This window comes from Mus caroli, chromosome 1, assembly GCF_900094665.2.
Source record: "Mus caroli chromosome 1, CAROLI_EIJ_v1.1, whole genome shotgun sequence".
NCBI classification, from domain to species: Eukaryota; Metazoa; Chordata; class Mammalia; order Rodentia; family Muridae; genus Mus; species Mus caroli.
In genome coordinates this window covers 3,395,508-3,411,851 of record NC_034570.1, presented here as the reverse complement: position 1 = coordinate 3,411,851, position 16,344 = coordinate 3,395,508, and the positions used below count along the sequence as shown (strand labels likewise).

The 16,344-nt window shown below is 40.1% G+C and overlaps 1 protein-coding gene across 4 annotated transcripts in view; it reads right to left on the bottom strand.

The window, feature by feature from the left end:
- LOC110309383 (ST18 C2H2C-type zinc finger transcription factor) overlaps nucleotides 1–16,344 on the bottom strand; it is a 338,717-nt gene that overhangs the window by 45,442 nt on the left and 276,931 nt on the right. For all 4 annotated transcript variants that reach the window (XM_021182357.1, XM_021182038.1, XM_021182120.1 and 1 more), the window contains 4 exons: nucleotides 12,858–13,643; nucleotides 8,225–8,359; nucleotides 6,539–6,629; nucleotides 5,227–5,331 (listed from right to left, as the gene is read on the bottom strand). In XM_021182357.1, coding sequence (XP_021038016.1) covers nucleotides 5,227–5,331; nucleotides 6,539–6,629; nucleotides 8,225–8,359; nucleotides 12,858–13,643 — 1,117 coding nt within the window. The remainder of the gene's footprint in view (nucleotides 1–5,226; nucleotides 5,332–6,538; nucleotides 6,630–8,224; nucleotides 8,360–12,857; nucleotides 13,644–16,344) is intronic.

Below are 16,344 nucleotides of genomic sequence, written 5' to 3'. Positions count from 1 at the left end.
CACAATTACTCTGATACCTAAACCACAGAAAGACCCAACAAAGATAGAGAACTTCAGACCAATTTCCCTTATGAATATCGATGCAAAAATAGTCAATTCTTGCTAACTGAATCCAAGAACACATCAAAACAATCATCTTTCCTGACCAAGTAGGTTTTATTCCAGGGATACAGGGATGGTTTAATATATGGAAATCCATCAATGTAATCCAGTATATAAACAAACTCAAAGACAAAAAACCACATGATCATCTCGTTACATGCTGAGAAAGCATTTGACAAAATCCAACACCCATTCATGATAAAAGTCTTGGAAAGATCAGGAATTCGAGGCCCATACCTAATCATGATAAAAGCAATCTACAGCAAACCAGTAACCAACATCAAAGTAAATGGTGAGAAGCTGGAAGCAAATCAGGGACTAGACAAGGCTGCCTACTTTCTCTTATTCCTGATGTAGCTAGCAAGCAACCCCAACAGCCCACATTGATCTTTTAAGAAATGAGCCTCTTGGTATAATATCAGATTCCCCTAGTTCTTCTCCAACATCACTCTCAGCCTGTCCTTCTAATTCAGCTCTGTTCCTTTGAGACCTCTGCCACCCATAGAACATCTCTCTATCAGGGATTCCAGAGCCATCACTCTTAGCATGGACATAGATCAAGTAACAGAAACCAAAGAATGTAACACCCTCTCCAAAACGGATGAGATCAGGTATTGGCACCAACACATATGCACAAACATTTAAGAAATCTTGGAAACCATGAAAAGACCAAACCATGAATAATGGGTATAGAGGAGGGAGAAGAAACCCAAGTCAGGTCAGAAGTTATTTTTTTAAAAAATCATACAAAAATATCTCCAATCTAAAGAAAGATATGATATAAAGGTACAAGAAGCATACTAAACACCAAAGAGATTGGATCAGAAGGAACTCGCCATAACATACAATAATCAAAATACTAAACGTACAGAATGATGAAGGGATATCAAAAGTTGCAAGGGAAAAAGACAGAGTAACATATAAAGGCAGACTTATTAGATATCATCTGACTTTTCCATGGAAATTTTGAAAGCTAGAAGACCTGTGTAAGCTCTGAGAGAGAGCTCTGAGAGAGATGACAGTCTAGACTACTAACCCAACAAAAGTAATAAACATAATAGACAGAAAAAACACACTCCATAATTAAAACCAAATTCAATCAATATCTGTCTACCTATCTAGAAGTGTACAGAGGACACTAAAAGGAAACCTTTAGAATCAAGAGAAAGGTTAACTACACACAAGATGACATAAGGAATAAATAAAGCTAGAAGAGTTAATTCAAAGAGGCGAAAAATCTTCACATAACAAAATAAAGGTGACTAATAAACATTGCTCATTAATAACTCTCAGTATTTATGATCTTTATTTCCTACCTAATAAAAAGACACAGAGTAATAGGCTGCGTTAGAAAACAGGACTCATCTTTTTCCTGTATCCAAGAAACATATCTATCTCCAAAGATAGACACAAGCTTAAGGTATTGCAAGGGAATAAAACTAAGAGGCATGGATGTGTAGCTATTTTAATATGTTACAAAACAGGTTAAAAAACAAAACAGAAAAATTAATCAGTAGATATAGGAAAGGATACTACCTATTCATCAAAGGAAAATTTAACCAGAGTATATTACAATTCTATGTATTTATACACCAAACACAGTGGTACCCCCAAATCATAAAAGAAACACATTTACTATCACACACTGACACCCACACAATGATAGTGTGTGACTTAATACTCTACTCTTCTCAATCCAATCATGCAGAAAAAAGCTAAACAAGGAGACATTAGAATAGGCACTGAAGAATTTCAGAGAATCATAAGAATGTATTTTAAAAGTTATATTCTACCAAACTGTAAAACCTAAAAGAAATTAATTTCTGATATATATGAACTACTGAAGTTAAGATAAAATAAACAATGTAAACACACTCATATCTCCTAGTAAAATAGAATCAGCAATTAACAATTTGACCCCTGCTCATATTTCCCAACCACCCCAAAATCCAGAGCCAGATAGACTCAGCACAAAATTATCCAACACCTTCACAGAACAACTAATGTCAAAAATCCTCAAATTACTCAGCAAAACTGAAACTGATGCTACACTTCATGCTACTAAAACCACAGAAAATCCCAACAATAAGAAGAAAATTACAAAGCAATATCCATTATGAATATAAACACAAAAACTCTCAATAAAATCTTGCAAACTAAATTCAAGAATACCTAAGAGGTTATCCACTATGATCAAATTGGCTTTATCCCAAAATTGTAGGGATAGTTGAATGTAAGTCAACCAGTCACCTCAATCCAATACATTAACAGAATGGAAACCATGTCTACCAGACACAACAGGACATATGAATTCACAGAGAGTGTGACAAGCTTGCACAAGATTGCACAAGTTCAAGCTACACAAGTTCCCAGCACAGGGAAGGAGGACTGGAGAAAAAAATGCACCCCCAATGTAGATGCTATTTGCAATTGATTCTTGCTGGGAAAGGAAAAATCCATTCTCTCTACTGGAGTGGTACTGTGTATATCATCCACAGTCTGTGGCAGGCCCTGTGCCCAGGAGTCAACACTAACAGACTCCACGCTGTGTGAGTGTATGCATGAGTGTACATGTGTTCTTCTTTTTTCATTTTGTTTTGGTAGGTTTTTTTCATTTTATTGGGATTTTTATTTGTTTTCATTTTCACTTTTTTGTTTGATTTTTAGAGTAGGTAGAGTGTGTGAGCACGTATGAAGTTAGATAGGAAGGGAGGTGGGAGTGCCTGAAAGAAATTGGGGGAGGGGAAATAATATGATCAAAATATGTTAAGTGAAAAATTTGTTCTGAATAAAGAAATAATGAGGGATGGGTAGATCTGATGGAAGTTGGCTTACTAGACTGAAGCTGTTGAAATACTATAAAGTGACATTAGTTTCCAAAGTTTCTAAACAAGAAACTGAATTTTAGCTTTCCATAGCACCCTTAGAAATAATCAAGAGAGCATTTTAATAGTAATGAAAACTCCATGTTAAGATTTCTAATTGACTCCAGAAGCTGGAAAGAACCCAGATGTCCCTCAACAGAGCAATGGATACAGAAAATGTGATAAATGGAGTACTACTCAGCTATTAAAACCCATGAATTCATGAAATTCTTAGGCAAATGGATGGAACTAGAAAATATCATCCTGAGTGAGGTAACCCAATCACAAAAGAACACACATGGTATGTACTCTCTAATAAGTGGATATTAGCCCAGAAGCTTGGAATACCCAAGATACAATTCACAGACCACATGAAAATCAAGAAGAAGGAAGACCAAAGCATGGATACTTTAATCCTTATTACAAGGGTGAACAAAATTCCCATGGGAGGAGATACAGAGACAAACTGTGAAGCAAAGATTGAAGGGAAGGCCATTTGAGACTGCCCCACCTGAAGACCCATCCCATATAGAGTTAACAAACCCAGACCCTACTCTGGATGTCCAGAAGTGCTTGCTTGCTGACAGGAGCCTGATAGAGCTGTCTCCTGAGAGGCTCTGCCAGTGCCTGACAAATACAGAGGTGGATGCTCTCAGCCAACCATTGGAATGAGCACAGCGTCCCCAATGGAGGAGCTAGAGAAAGGACCCAAGGAGCTGAGGGGGTTTCCAGCCCCATAGGAGGAATAACAATATGGACTAACCAGTATCCCCAGAGCTTCCAGGGACTAAACCACCAACCAAAGAATACACATGGAGAGACCCATGGCTCCAGCTGCATATGTAGCAGAGGATGGCCCTGTTGGACATCAATGGGAGGAGAGGCCCTTGACCCTGTGAAGGCTCAATATCCCAGTGCAGGGGAATGCCAGGACAGGGAGGCAGGGGTGGGTGGGTTGACGAACAGAGGGAAGAGGGAAGGTATAGGGGGGTTCGGAGGGGAAATGAGGTAAGAGGATAATATTTGAAATTTAAATAAAGAAAATGTCTAATAAAAGTAAGTAAAAAAATTTAAAAAGTTTTCTTATTGCTACATAGTTAATAATTTGTGATTTTTATTTGACATGGTTTTCACTCATGTGACTTGAATGCTGAGTCTGATGCTTTTAAGTGAATCTTAGAAGAAAAATATCAAGGGAATCCATATCCTGTGTGCTTTTTTTCAGAGACAGGTTGGCCTGGGATGTGCAACAAAGCGAGCCTAGCAGCCAGAGAGTGAGCCAGTAAGTAGTGCTGGGCCTTGGGTTCTTCTTCACTTCCGACTTGAATTCACTACTTTTATTTTGTGTGTATATTTTTTCCTTGCATGAATAGTGTGCTGGATCTCTGGAAGCCGGAGCTATGGATGGTTGTACACTGCCATGTGGCTGCTGGGAACTGACTCTAATCCCTCTGCAACCACTGTGCTCTTAACCACTGTGCCACACTAACCCACATCCCCAGCTTGAATTATTGCTCGGACTTCTCTCAGTTATAGATTGTACCCTGGAAGTGTAAAAGAATAAATACATCCATTTCTCCCCCACTTTGCTTAGTCAGAGTATTTTATCACAAAACAGAAAGCAAACTACACACCTCAGAAAGAATGAAGCGCCTACTAGCTGCTTTGCATGTTAGTGGCTCATTAACAACTACCCTCAAATAACTTTTTACTACACGCATAATGTTACAAAATGTACTTTTCACTGCCTTAAGTAACAACATTCATTTTCTGTAAAATATTTTCAAAACTACTAGATATTCTGAGGACCTTGGGCACTCAAGGGGCCATTGGAAACTTTGTTAGCAGTTACATATGGAAGACCTGTTCATATGTGGACCTAAAGGGAGCACATAAAATCACACACTTACAAATGTTGAGTTTCTTCCAGGCAGAAAAGAAACCAGTCACACATAGGAGCCCACCTGTTATTACATTAGTGAGTGAGAACTTTTATTAATGTATGTGATTTCATACCTCATACCCATATTATGCTACTCTTGTAAAGATATGAACTTCAGGTTAGACTTCTAAAATGTCCCCTAGATCGTTTGAATGATGCTATTGTTTCCTAACCTTGCAAACTGCCTGCCTACATCAATCAACTCATGACTGAACATGACATACAGACCACAGTGAAATGACATACAAAGAACAGAGGCTCTTCTGGGTGGGATCCAACATGAACAGAGAGTATCAGCCAAGTCCTGAAGGTCCATACCTGTGTGCCTGCTCAGGACACTGCCCCGTCTGAGAAGAATCAAGTTGACTTTTGTCCTGGGTCATTGCCAACTTTTCAGCTGCAGCAATCGGACAACCAGAAAGACTGTTTCAAAAAAGAAGAGTTGGAGGACGTGAGTGAGTGTGACAATGTGGTCTGCCTTGGCACAGGCGTGAAACACCCTTGGCACACAGCAAATGTTAAGTCATATTAATAGTTCACTTAGCACCATTGTCATATAAAAGATCCCAAAGGGTTTGCAAACTACAGTGTCTGTTTGTTCCCTAGCTCCATCTCAGAGGTGACAAGTAGTGAATACATTTTAAAAAAATAAAAATATTACATAATAGGGAAATACCAAAAGGATTCTGAAACTCAGTAATGTAAATGCAGTGTACACATTTGTCATCCCTCTACACATTTGTCTGATTATATAAATTAGCAATGCTAAGTTCATGATTTATCTTAGGAACTTTAGCAAAATTTTAGAGGCTAAAATTTATATGTCAGTCAAATTAAAAGCACAAATATGAAATCATTTTGGCAATCTTCTTATAATCCAAACTGTAGCACATAACCACACATTCCACATGTAAAATAAAGTGTGTACATAAAAATTCCAGGGATGGAGAGATGACTCTGTGGTTTAAAACACGAGCTGTTCTTCTAGAGGACCTGGGTTTGATTCCCAGCACCCACCTGGCCATTTATAACTATCTATAACTCTAGTTCTAGGAGACCTCACACTCTCTTCTAGTCTCTGTGGGCATTGCACACATGTAGCTCAGAGCATAGGTGCAAAACAACTATACACATTAAAAATACATGTTAAAAAATAAAACAAAATTTAAAGTATCTATATATACAAACCATATATCTGTGTGTAAATATATACCAACGTGCTTTAGTTTAGTTTCAAAATTAATAAAACTAGCATCTACTCCTTGTATAATTTATAGTCAAAGCATCTGTGAAGCCTTTCTAAATGCCTGTTTAGTGGGTTCATAATAACTAATTCGGAAGCTGACCTCTGTTATCCATGTGCGCTGGTGAGATATGGGGCAGAAAAGAATGTGTCCTGTGTGCTTGGCTATATAGACACAGAACCTAAGCATCTTCAAATACAACTGCCTCATTATTTTAGTTGATCACTAAAATAAAATTTCCTGAGATTGAGACTACTTGTTAGCTATTTCAAGACATAAACTTAATAGTGACAACAGTTCTCTCAATGGATGGCCTATTATTTCATTTGTGGAAAGTTTCTCTTGAATTTTTGCAATGTAAATGATTGCCAAGTCACCAGAATTACCTTCTGTGAGTGTTGCGATTGCTGTTCACATGTCCCCTTCCTGTGCATCCTGGAGTGGGACACTTGAGCACATTCTCATGCATGGCGAGAACTAAGCACAGAATATCATGTTAAAGGGAAGAATGATTTACTATACATATGCAACACACCATCAAATTTACTTCTCCATCTTACATTCAAATGACATCAGGCAATTATTCACCACACGATGTATTCATACTGATCACAGGCCAGTGAGAACTTCAGAAATGAAACCCAGAAAGCTAGTTCATGTCTAAATTGTTCTGACTGTCAGTGTCTACCCTAGGTTCTCTCCTGCAAATGGTCCTGCTCACATTCCACTCAGGAACAAGTCTCTGTAGTTCTGGGGTCACATACATGCTAGGACAGAGCCTGCTGCTCTCCAGTCTGAACTGAGAAGGTCCTTATTCCCATATTCCCTTCTAAGACCATTTCTGCACAGCAGGAGAAAACTTGTTCTTCCACACAGCCCTTTCAGTCCTTTTCCTGTAAGTTGGAGGTCTGTGCATGTAGCCTTTGCTATTTTTAAAATGGTAATATTTTGCATCTGTCCATCTACCATCCCTTACCAAGTGACTACTTATAAGTGTAAGTTTGAATGAGGTACCGAATGATCAGACTGAGCAGCTGATAATGCTACTGGGTGGGGGAAAGCTAGTGACTTGCCAAGTCTTGACACCCAGCTGGGGATGTTGAGGTATCACCACTTTTACCCATGGGCTGGCCCAAGAATTGTCCCAATAAATACATAAGAGATTATGTGACATACCAGTGTTTTCAGCCCGTCCTCCCCTTCACCTCTGTGGCCCAGATCACTGAAGAACTATGGTGGGCATGAGGGAGGAGAGGCTGCTGTTGCTGCTTTAGGAGGCTCAGATGTAACAGGATATCCTGAGAAATTTCTGGGCAGGCTAGGTGGCCTGAGTGACCTTCATCCTCTGAATGGAGACTAGATGCTGACCTCAGGCTGGGAAGGACCATGCAGTTATACTATACAATAACACTGACTTATCTTCTATATTCATGCTCTTACTTAGTGACCATGTAGTTGCCCTTCTCAGGGCCACCCAAGTTACAGAGAGTTTGCAAGTTGTCTACAAGGTATTCTCTTGAGATGCCAATCAACAACTTTGCAGCTCACACCCCAGATACCTCACACTCTGGGGTACTTTCCTTTTGTACAATAATTAGAGTCAGGAACTAGAGGACTAGGGCCATCCTTATGCTACAACTAGAACTGGTTTTTGATGAATCTCCCACAGAAGGGCACTAGCACTCTTACACATTGTCTTCCTGACTTTACCTCCTGGTTACCCTGCATAATGAGTAGATCCTTACTTCCTTAGAATGAGCTATCTTTTCCATAAATAATGTCTCTTCAACTGAAATTACTATTCGTGATTTTTTTTCTAATACACACAGTTAAGCTGTGCACAGGAGAGGAACAGAGAGGCAATATCCATGAGTATGAGGCCAGACCTTGTCTCAAAATCAGAAAAACAACAACTAAAAAAAAAAAAATCCTCACATTGTTACATGGAAATTGCTTGACACTTGGAGGTAAGATTATGTTTCTATTCCTAATTCTAACGGGAAGGGACAGAGGACCTCTATGTGAGGCTGCACACAGGAATGAATAGGTGTGTCTTCAGGAGGAGTACTCACTTTCCAGAGGAACTCGCACTTTGTGGGGGCACCCGGAAAGGCTGCGGTGGTGAGGGTAGAGCCCTGTTACGTGCCCTGTGCCATCACAGCCAGGAATGGGGCACTTGGCCTCCCTCCTCTCAGGTCTTGGTGAATCTATAGAGAAATTGAATTGAGACACTCACATGCTGCTGCTTCCCCACCATTCAATAGAGTGGCCTTGCGGGTGTCACTCATACCCTATTCAGTTCTGCCACCATAAACATTCTTCTTACATTGCCTTGAATAAAACCCTCAACTAAGACCCGTGCAAGCAAAACACATTTTCAATTTTCTTGGATTCCTAAGCAAAGGCTGAGACAGGGCAAGGGACTGTTCAAATACAAAGATGGTTTTAGGTTGTCATGTAACATACTGCAGTTAAATTTTTATTATGAAAAGTCACCTAGTACCAGAAGGTGAACATGCTCCTGAAAAGAAGAAAAGAAAGAAGAAAAGCAAGAAAAGATAATTTATTTAACCTCAAAGCAGTCTCTATTGAAACAGTTTAGAAATAGCAGATTTAGAATTACAGGACAAAGAGCCCACCATATTGGCAGAAGGCCTCCGTGCCTTTATCCTGTGGGTCCCTGGAAGTGGGCTCACTATTCACATAAAAGTTGAGCTTAGTTCCTGCAAAGCAGCTGATGGGGGTTGGGGGCTATCAGGAGGCTGATGTGAGGAGGACAAGTTTCAAAACTAAGTGCTACAAAATAATTTTTTTTCTATCAGAGGTATGTGAAGTGACCATGGTGGGAAGCTGTGGTCACTGCTGCAAAAATTCAGAGCTGAGGTGATGGGAGAAGCTTTCAGAGGGAAATATTCTAGTAGGATATTTGAAGAGAGGGAAGTATGAACAGTGGGGCTTCCCAGCCATCTGAGGACTCACTGTCTGTGAGGATGGGGCTCTCAGGTAGTGCTAGTTGCCACAGGATAAAACCTCAAGACAGGAGGGCTGAAGATACTAGGATTTTGATTTCCTGGTATGTATGATTGATGATGAGAGAGGCTAGTAAATGCATAACATGAATGATACAGAGTAAGAATTTGAAAGAGGTTGGCACTAACACATATATAGGTACACACAGGCACATACATGTGCATGTGTACATACATGCAACTGTGCAAACACATGTGCATAAATTCACAGTCACATGCACATGCGCATACACAGACACATGCGCATGGTACACATGCACATGTATACATGCATGCATGAACATTTATATAACACACACATGTAAAACACACATACATATAGCCAAGATGTTAACTAAACTTTATACGGAAATGCAATCTTATGGTCCAAACTGCCCTAACGTGTGCTTAGGATGATATTTAGCATGAGACATTGTGTGTTTCTGGTGGTCAGCAAAGCAGAAGGAGTATGTCAATCCTCAGAGGAAGAGGCAAAACAGTCTTCAAAAGGATGTGGACTCTCAACATGGACCAATAAGAATACTGTGCAGGCTTGAAGTCCATGGTAACAATAAGTAATCTACATGACCCTGCTCATAAGGCTGCTGCCCTGGAGAACGGATAAGGCACTGTCATGTGGGGATGGAGGGTCCACACCCTCCTGCTCTAAAGGAACCACCCAGAGTAGGCCATTGACATGGGATGTGTCAGACATCTCCATGACACTACACTGCATGAGAAGACATGTCTCTGTGATACCAAGTCACTCCAGTTGTTGGATTACAAGTAGTCCTAGACAGATGGGGCACAGCAGGCTGTGTGTAATCCAATTACGTGGGGACATGGGTTCAGTAAAGAAGGAGGGGCTGAGCATCCTCCAAGTTGCAGCTAGCATTGATAGTTCAGGAGGCTGAAAGCAGATTGCTGCAAAGACCAGGATGCCCCTGAAACAGCATAGTTAACTAAAGAAAAGATTTAGCTAAAACAATTGATGTGGGGGATGTTCTTTTCTGTACTCTGTGAGAGAAAAAAATATTAAGGCTATGATGTTCTATAACTCTGCAATACAAGTTTTACTAAATAAAAATATATTGCCAAGTTTCAAGTCCATTTTGGGCATGTAAAACCTATATGCCACTGGTCAAAATCTTTGAAGTTTGGTGGAAGTGAACTGAGAGGCTTGATAGCATTGTAAAGAGTCAGTCACAGTGAAGAGAAGACTACAGTGTCTGTTTTGATGTGCTTCCACTCTTGGCTCTTGTCCACGTGACACCACATTTCTAAGCACTGACAGGGTTGGCGCTGAGCACTTCCCCTCCTCAGCACACTGTGTGTCTGAGGGAAGCCAGAAAGGGTGTTGGAGATAACAGGGCTGGCACCTGCCCAGGTGGGGCCCACTGACAGTCCACCATGCACCTTTGTCTGTAGCTCTCTCCTGGGCCTCCCAAAACAAAGCTGCAGATGAAATGCTCTGGAGGGCAGAACCTGTTTGCATGATAAGAAACCAGAGCACAGGCTCAGGGCAGCTTCACAGCCCGCCTCTTCTTTCATTTTCTTTGTATAGCACTACACAATGAGGGGACTTCATACTCTGGGTCTACTATATCCTGGTTGCCTGGGACCATCCTCCTTCACACCAGGCGGACTTGTCCCATTGTTCCTATTGCTCCTCTTACTTGACAAGTGCCACATGATGGGCAACACAGTGCTTACATTGCAGCCTCATCTCCAAATGTTCAGTGGCAGAGTTTAACAAACTTGCTGTAGCACTGCTAGCTCTGCTGTAGACTTGAGTAGAACAGCAAGCTAAAATCCTAATGTCTGGTCCTTCACAGAGAAGTCTATGACTAAGGCATCGCACAAATCAGAAGAGCATTTTAGGGGAGATAGCAAATGATGGCCTGAATGGTCAACTGTAGATACAGAATGCAGGTCAAAGAAGAATGCCCCCAGGCATCTGGGTCTAGGAGCTTTGAGTGGGTGTGTGAATGCAAAGTGGGAGCTCTGCAGGTGCCAACACCCATGCACACACAGCAACATGAATCACACCTTGCATATTTGCCTCAGCTGAGCCTTCTCACCTTCCAGGGACTTTGATCCCTAAAGCAATACCAGGCCTGTGCCATAGGCCATCCTGTTAGTTCTTTCAGTGCCCCCAGTAGTGCCCCAAACCACTTAGTTGCCAAGGGTTGATATACACACCCTGTTGTGTTATTAATTTTGGAAACAAAGATGATTTTTAAAACCTTATAAAATAACCAAAATGTCATCAAGCACTTAAAGTTAAAATAAACTTTCTACAAACATGGAGTAATACTTCCTGTAAAACATCACCCATAGCAAGTTGAAACATCATTTTGTATGTGTTTTAAGAAGAAAAACTATTGAAGGCAAAATTGTTGCATACCCTTCAGATTTCCAGGATGTTAACTGGGGGGTGGGAAGGTGGGGGGATAGTATTTTATTGATCTTAAAACCAATAAAATATGACTTAGAGTGAATGTCATCTTTTTCAGATTTTGTAGTTTATCTTTTTTTTTAAAAAAGGTAAATAATGAAAAAATTAACAACTATACTATGAACTGATAGAAGTGCACAGAGCTATAAACTATGTCCTGTCTCTAGTGACACATTTGCTCCCAATCGAACCCTTGAAGGATGTTGCAGCAGCAGCAGCAGCAGCAGCAGCAGCAGCATCCTTATTATACTTAGTCTGTTTTCCCAGAGTTGGAAGGCAGTATTTGCTAAATGGAAGGTAAGTATCAACATGGACTTAAAATCACCAAACAATTAACTTCTGGATCACTTTCCCCAATCAGAACTTCTAATGAAGCAGATCCCAGTCCTCTAAGCCCTCAAGACCTATGACCACAGCATTCCCTTGTATCTTTCCCCGATTCTGTGGTTACCAGATTTCAGGAGACCCAACAATCTCCAGAAAATTTTGCTGAAATGAAAAACAATCTTTGCAGGTTTGAATCTGACTGGACCCTGAACATACCCATGATAAACATGTTCTCTGGGCACCACTGGACTACTGGGAATATCACTCACCAATGGTATAGGCTTTGTGTAGGAGAACAGGCATAGTTCTCCATCAGGGAAGATCTATCATTCCCCTGATGAATCATTCCCCTAATGCTGTTAGACCAATTGAAGGTCTTCTCTAAGCACATTCTCTCTGTAAGTTTAAGTTTGACCCAGGTATCTGTGTGCTCTCACTGACGAACTAGAAAAAACATCATCTTACAAGTGTATGAACCCCCAGTTTTATCCTAAGGAGGCTTATCACATCCTACCTGTCTTACAAGTGACTGATTCTTGGTTTTGAAGCTTTCAAGCAACCCCTAAGCCCAGAACAAGGGGTAGAATGATTTGTCTAATAAAATACATTAAAATCATGTAAAAATGTTCAGTCAAGCACTGTTAAAAGGTACAATGAGATTCTAAAGAGTTAATTCAATGAGAAAATCAGATGGGATGCATGTCTTTCAGGTATTAAGATACCACCGCATCCACAGACCTGACAGCAACCGAAAGACTGGCTGCAAAGGAAGGAATCGTCTGTCTCATGATTATGAATTTATTTTTAAATTACATTAAGTTGTCAAAACGCTAATCTAGAAAGAATAAGCACATTTAACATTTTCAAACTGTAAACCAACTATACCTGTGATGAATATAACAACGTGCTTACGTTTATTAGTAAAGATTTGTCTTCCATTGGCATCAGTAACCCTAGGTTGCCTCCGTTCCCTTGCCAGGTGGTCCAGGAAAAATCGGTCCAGCTCCTTATAAGTGTGATGGAAGACAGAACCTCGTTCAGCCTGTAGAGCAATAGCCTGTTCCAGCAAACTCAGGTTCCCCTTTGCTTTCTCCACCTCAGCAGGCTCTTCTGTTACTGTGGCTAGGCCCTCACCCTCTGCAACCTCTGGGAAGGAAGGCTGGGCTTTCACAACCAAGGGTTCCATATGAGAGGTCTGTGGGTCTCTCCCATCTGTGTCAGAATCACACCTGTTCTCACAAGGGATAAACTTGTCATCTTCAGCTTTTATCTCAGGAACTTCCAACAGGTCCTTTCTATTGTATGTCAGCTTGTGTTTGGGGCCTTTGTGAGTGTCAGTGTCTTCTGATGAGTTGGAGCCATTGCCCCACCCATTCTCTGCACTGTCAGAGTCACTTTCACTGTCACCAGAAGAGCAGAAAGGTGGCTGGGAATGATGGACTTTATCTCTTCCATTGTCGGAATGAACCATAAAACATTCACGTGCTTCATCACTCTCTGCTTTTAAAGACTGGATACCGCTGCCATTTAAGTTCTCACATGTGGTCTGCACAGACTCACTTTCTTCAAATTTGCCTAAGTGCATCAGAGATTTGACCATGAGCTCTGGATAACATGTGTATTGGTCTTTCTTCTGGAGTGAGCTGTCTTGTGCAGGTAAATGAAGAGTTTCATCCATGGATTTTACCATGATTCCATCTATGAAAAAAGAAGACAGACATTGAAAAGAAAACAGAATAAAAACATTTAAAGGACCAAGGCATAGTGGCATAGGCTCATAATCCTAATACTTAGGAAACGGAGGCAGGAGGCTATCAAGCTACAGGCTAGTCAGGACCTCATGTGAGATACTACCTCTAAAAAGTAGATCACTAACCAAGAAGCCAAAAATATTTTAAGGAGCTCGCATAACAATTCATATACCTGTACACACACACACACACACATACACATATATATGCCTGCATATGTAAGTATATGGATACTGCTATACCAACATAATGTTAGTATCTATTAATTTTATAAATCATGATAAGAAAAAATAAATACTGTGGAATAAAATAAGCATAGTGCTTCTGTATCATCTGCAAATGAAGAGCTGAGTCCTTTTAGAGTACTGTCATGACAGAAGTTGGAACTCTGACAACATAGTACCACAAAGAGGTTCCTGCTGTTATACCCTCTTACATTCCTACATCTTAGCAACCAGGAGGAACTTGAATATGAATTCTACACACTGTCTGCATCATCTGAATTAACTTCTCTATAGAGAATATTCTCAGCTTTTATGCAATGTTAAGTAAGATACAAACAGCTCTACATAGAAGTTGTGACAGAGATACTGAAGCTCTCAAGTCTTCCCACTTAGTCTTCAGTGTCACATTAAATGCAGCATTTAGGGATAATGTGATAATCATCAGGCTTAGATATTTTAAATAGAAATACATTTTCTTGTCTTACATGTGCATGTATTTGTGTTATAAAGTAAAGGAGAGGAACAATAGAGGTGGTTTGAGGATGTAAAATGTGAACAGCTTGGGTACTGTAACCAAGAACAGACCTCTAAGTGCCCAGTACCACTCCTTTACGTGTCTTGTATGTATGTATGTATGTATGTATGTATGTATGTATGTATGCATGCATGCATGTATGCATGTATGTCTGTATGTATGTCAGTTCACTAAAGCTGCCACAACTTTAGTTAATCCAACTGAGCATGTGTATTCTCAGTGTCCACCAGACTTGGAGATCTACCAACCAGCCCACCAAGAGTCCGCTGACACCAACCAGAACAAAAACAATCAAACAAAAAGACAACCATTTCTGAATTTCAAAGGCAAGTGGGGGATGGGCAGCATAAGCTGATAAGCCTCCTTGCAGACTGTTAAGGACACCAAGTGAAGCACATTCTTTGTTAATAAACATCTTTGGAGGGAAGAAAGTACAGCATTCAGCATAAAGCTGTGACAGAGAGCATTTGCCTGGGAGACAATGTGCATTTTTTTTTGTCTCATTCAATTTTTTTTTTTTTAATAAACATTGTCTCTGACAAGGACACTCAAAAATACATCTCCATCATCTTCCTTTCTGGTAATTATCTCCCTAAATCAACACTGGACTGCCAGGATCAAGTAAATATTGCCATAGTAACTAAAAGCATTTTTGGATGCAGAGAAGAATTCAGTCACAACACTAGTCCCTGTAAATAATGCTGATTATAGGGTGCAGTCTTTTGTTGGGATCTATTCAACACAAACTGAAAAATTTAACATTTCAGTTCCTAGAAAAGAGGCTGGATAAACAAGCACATAACGTTGATAGGATGGGCCTATCCTCTACTGAATCCATATCAGAGTAACTCCAGCTTTAAATAATATAGTAAACATAGTCTAAAATGCAAATGAAGTTTTTCTCAATATCACAGTTGGCTATTAAGAGAAAGTGTAAAGGGTTATGATAATTTTAAAGTATTATGAACTACAGAAAACAAATAAAAAGCATTTTCAGTGAATATGCTCAATTCATTGAACTATTCTCTCACTCCACTTAACTACCCACATGTGTACAATAATGATTTATAGACATTATACCTAATTATGCATATTTGGGCTGTGTTAGAGTGCTAACAAAAGCTCTAGAAAGCAACAATTACCTCTGTTGCTTAGCTACATAGTTTAAAATATTCCTATTAAGTGCAGATCACCCGAGAGGCGGGGAGACCAACTTGCACATGTGCACGACAATGCACTTCACTGAGTGACTGCCAACGGCTTGCATTTTGGGTCATTTCCAGTTTACATCATTGTTTGGTTCAACTGTTTCTTATATGCTAAGAGAAAATATTTATTAATTATTCTTCAGGAAGAGAGAAGCCTCACAACTAGGGGTGCTTACATGTGTCACACACATTGGTTTCTAGGGGTATGGATGAGCCACAAACCAACTTTCCCTGTTCTGAAAACCCTTTCCAGTTTCTACTGTGGGCATGAGAAAAATCCCTTAAGTTAACATTTAAACATGACAGATCTGTGACAAGGTACTGGCTTCTCCCAGATCTGTCATGGTCCCCTTGTTTTCCCTACTCTGCAATATTATTTTCCTGAGGAGTAGTATGGTCTGTCACAGAGGGTTGAAGCTTAAGCTCTGTTGTTAGTTTTTATGCTTGCTGGTCAGGCTGTTAAGCCTGCCTGAGTTTGAGGTCTCTATTTGCAATTGGGGACACCCGCACAGTCTGTGAATTTACTACAGAGATCATAGGAACATACGACAGGCATTCAGTAAGGGATGGTTTTCCTTTCCTTCCTCAGATGCTATTTTTATTTTTATTTTTTTTAATTAGGTATTTTCCTCAATTACATTTCCAATGCTATCCAAAAAGTCCCCAATACACTCCCCCCCC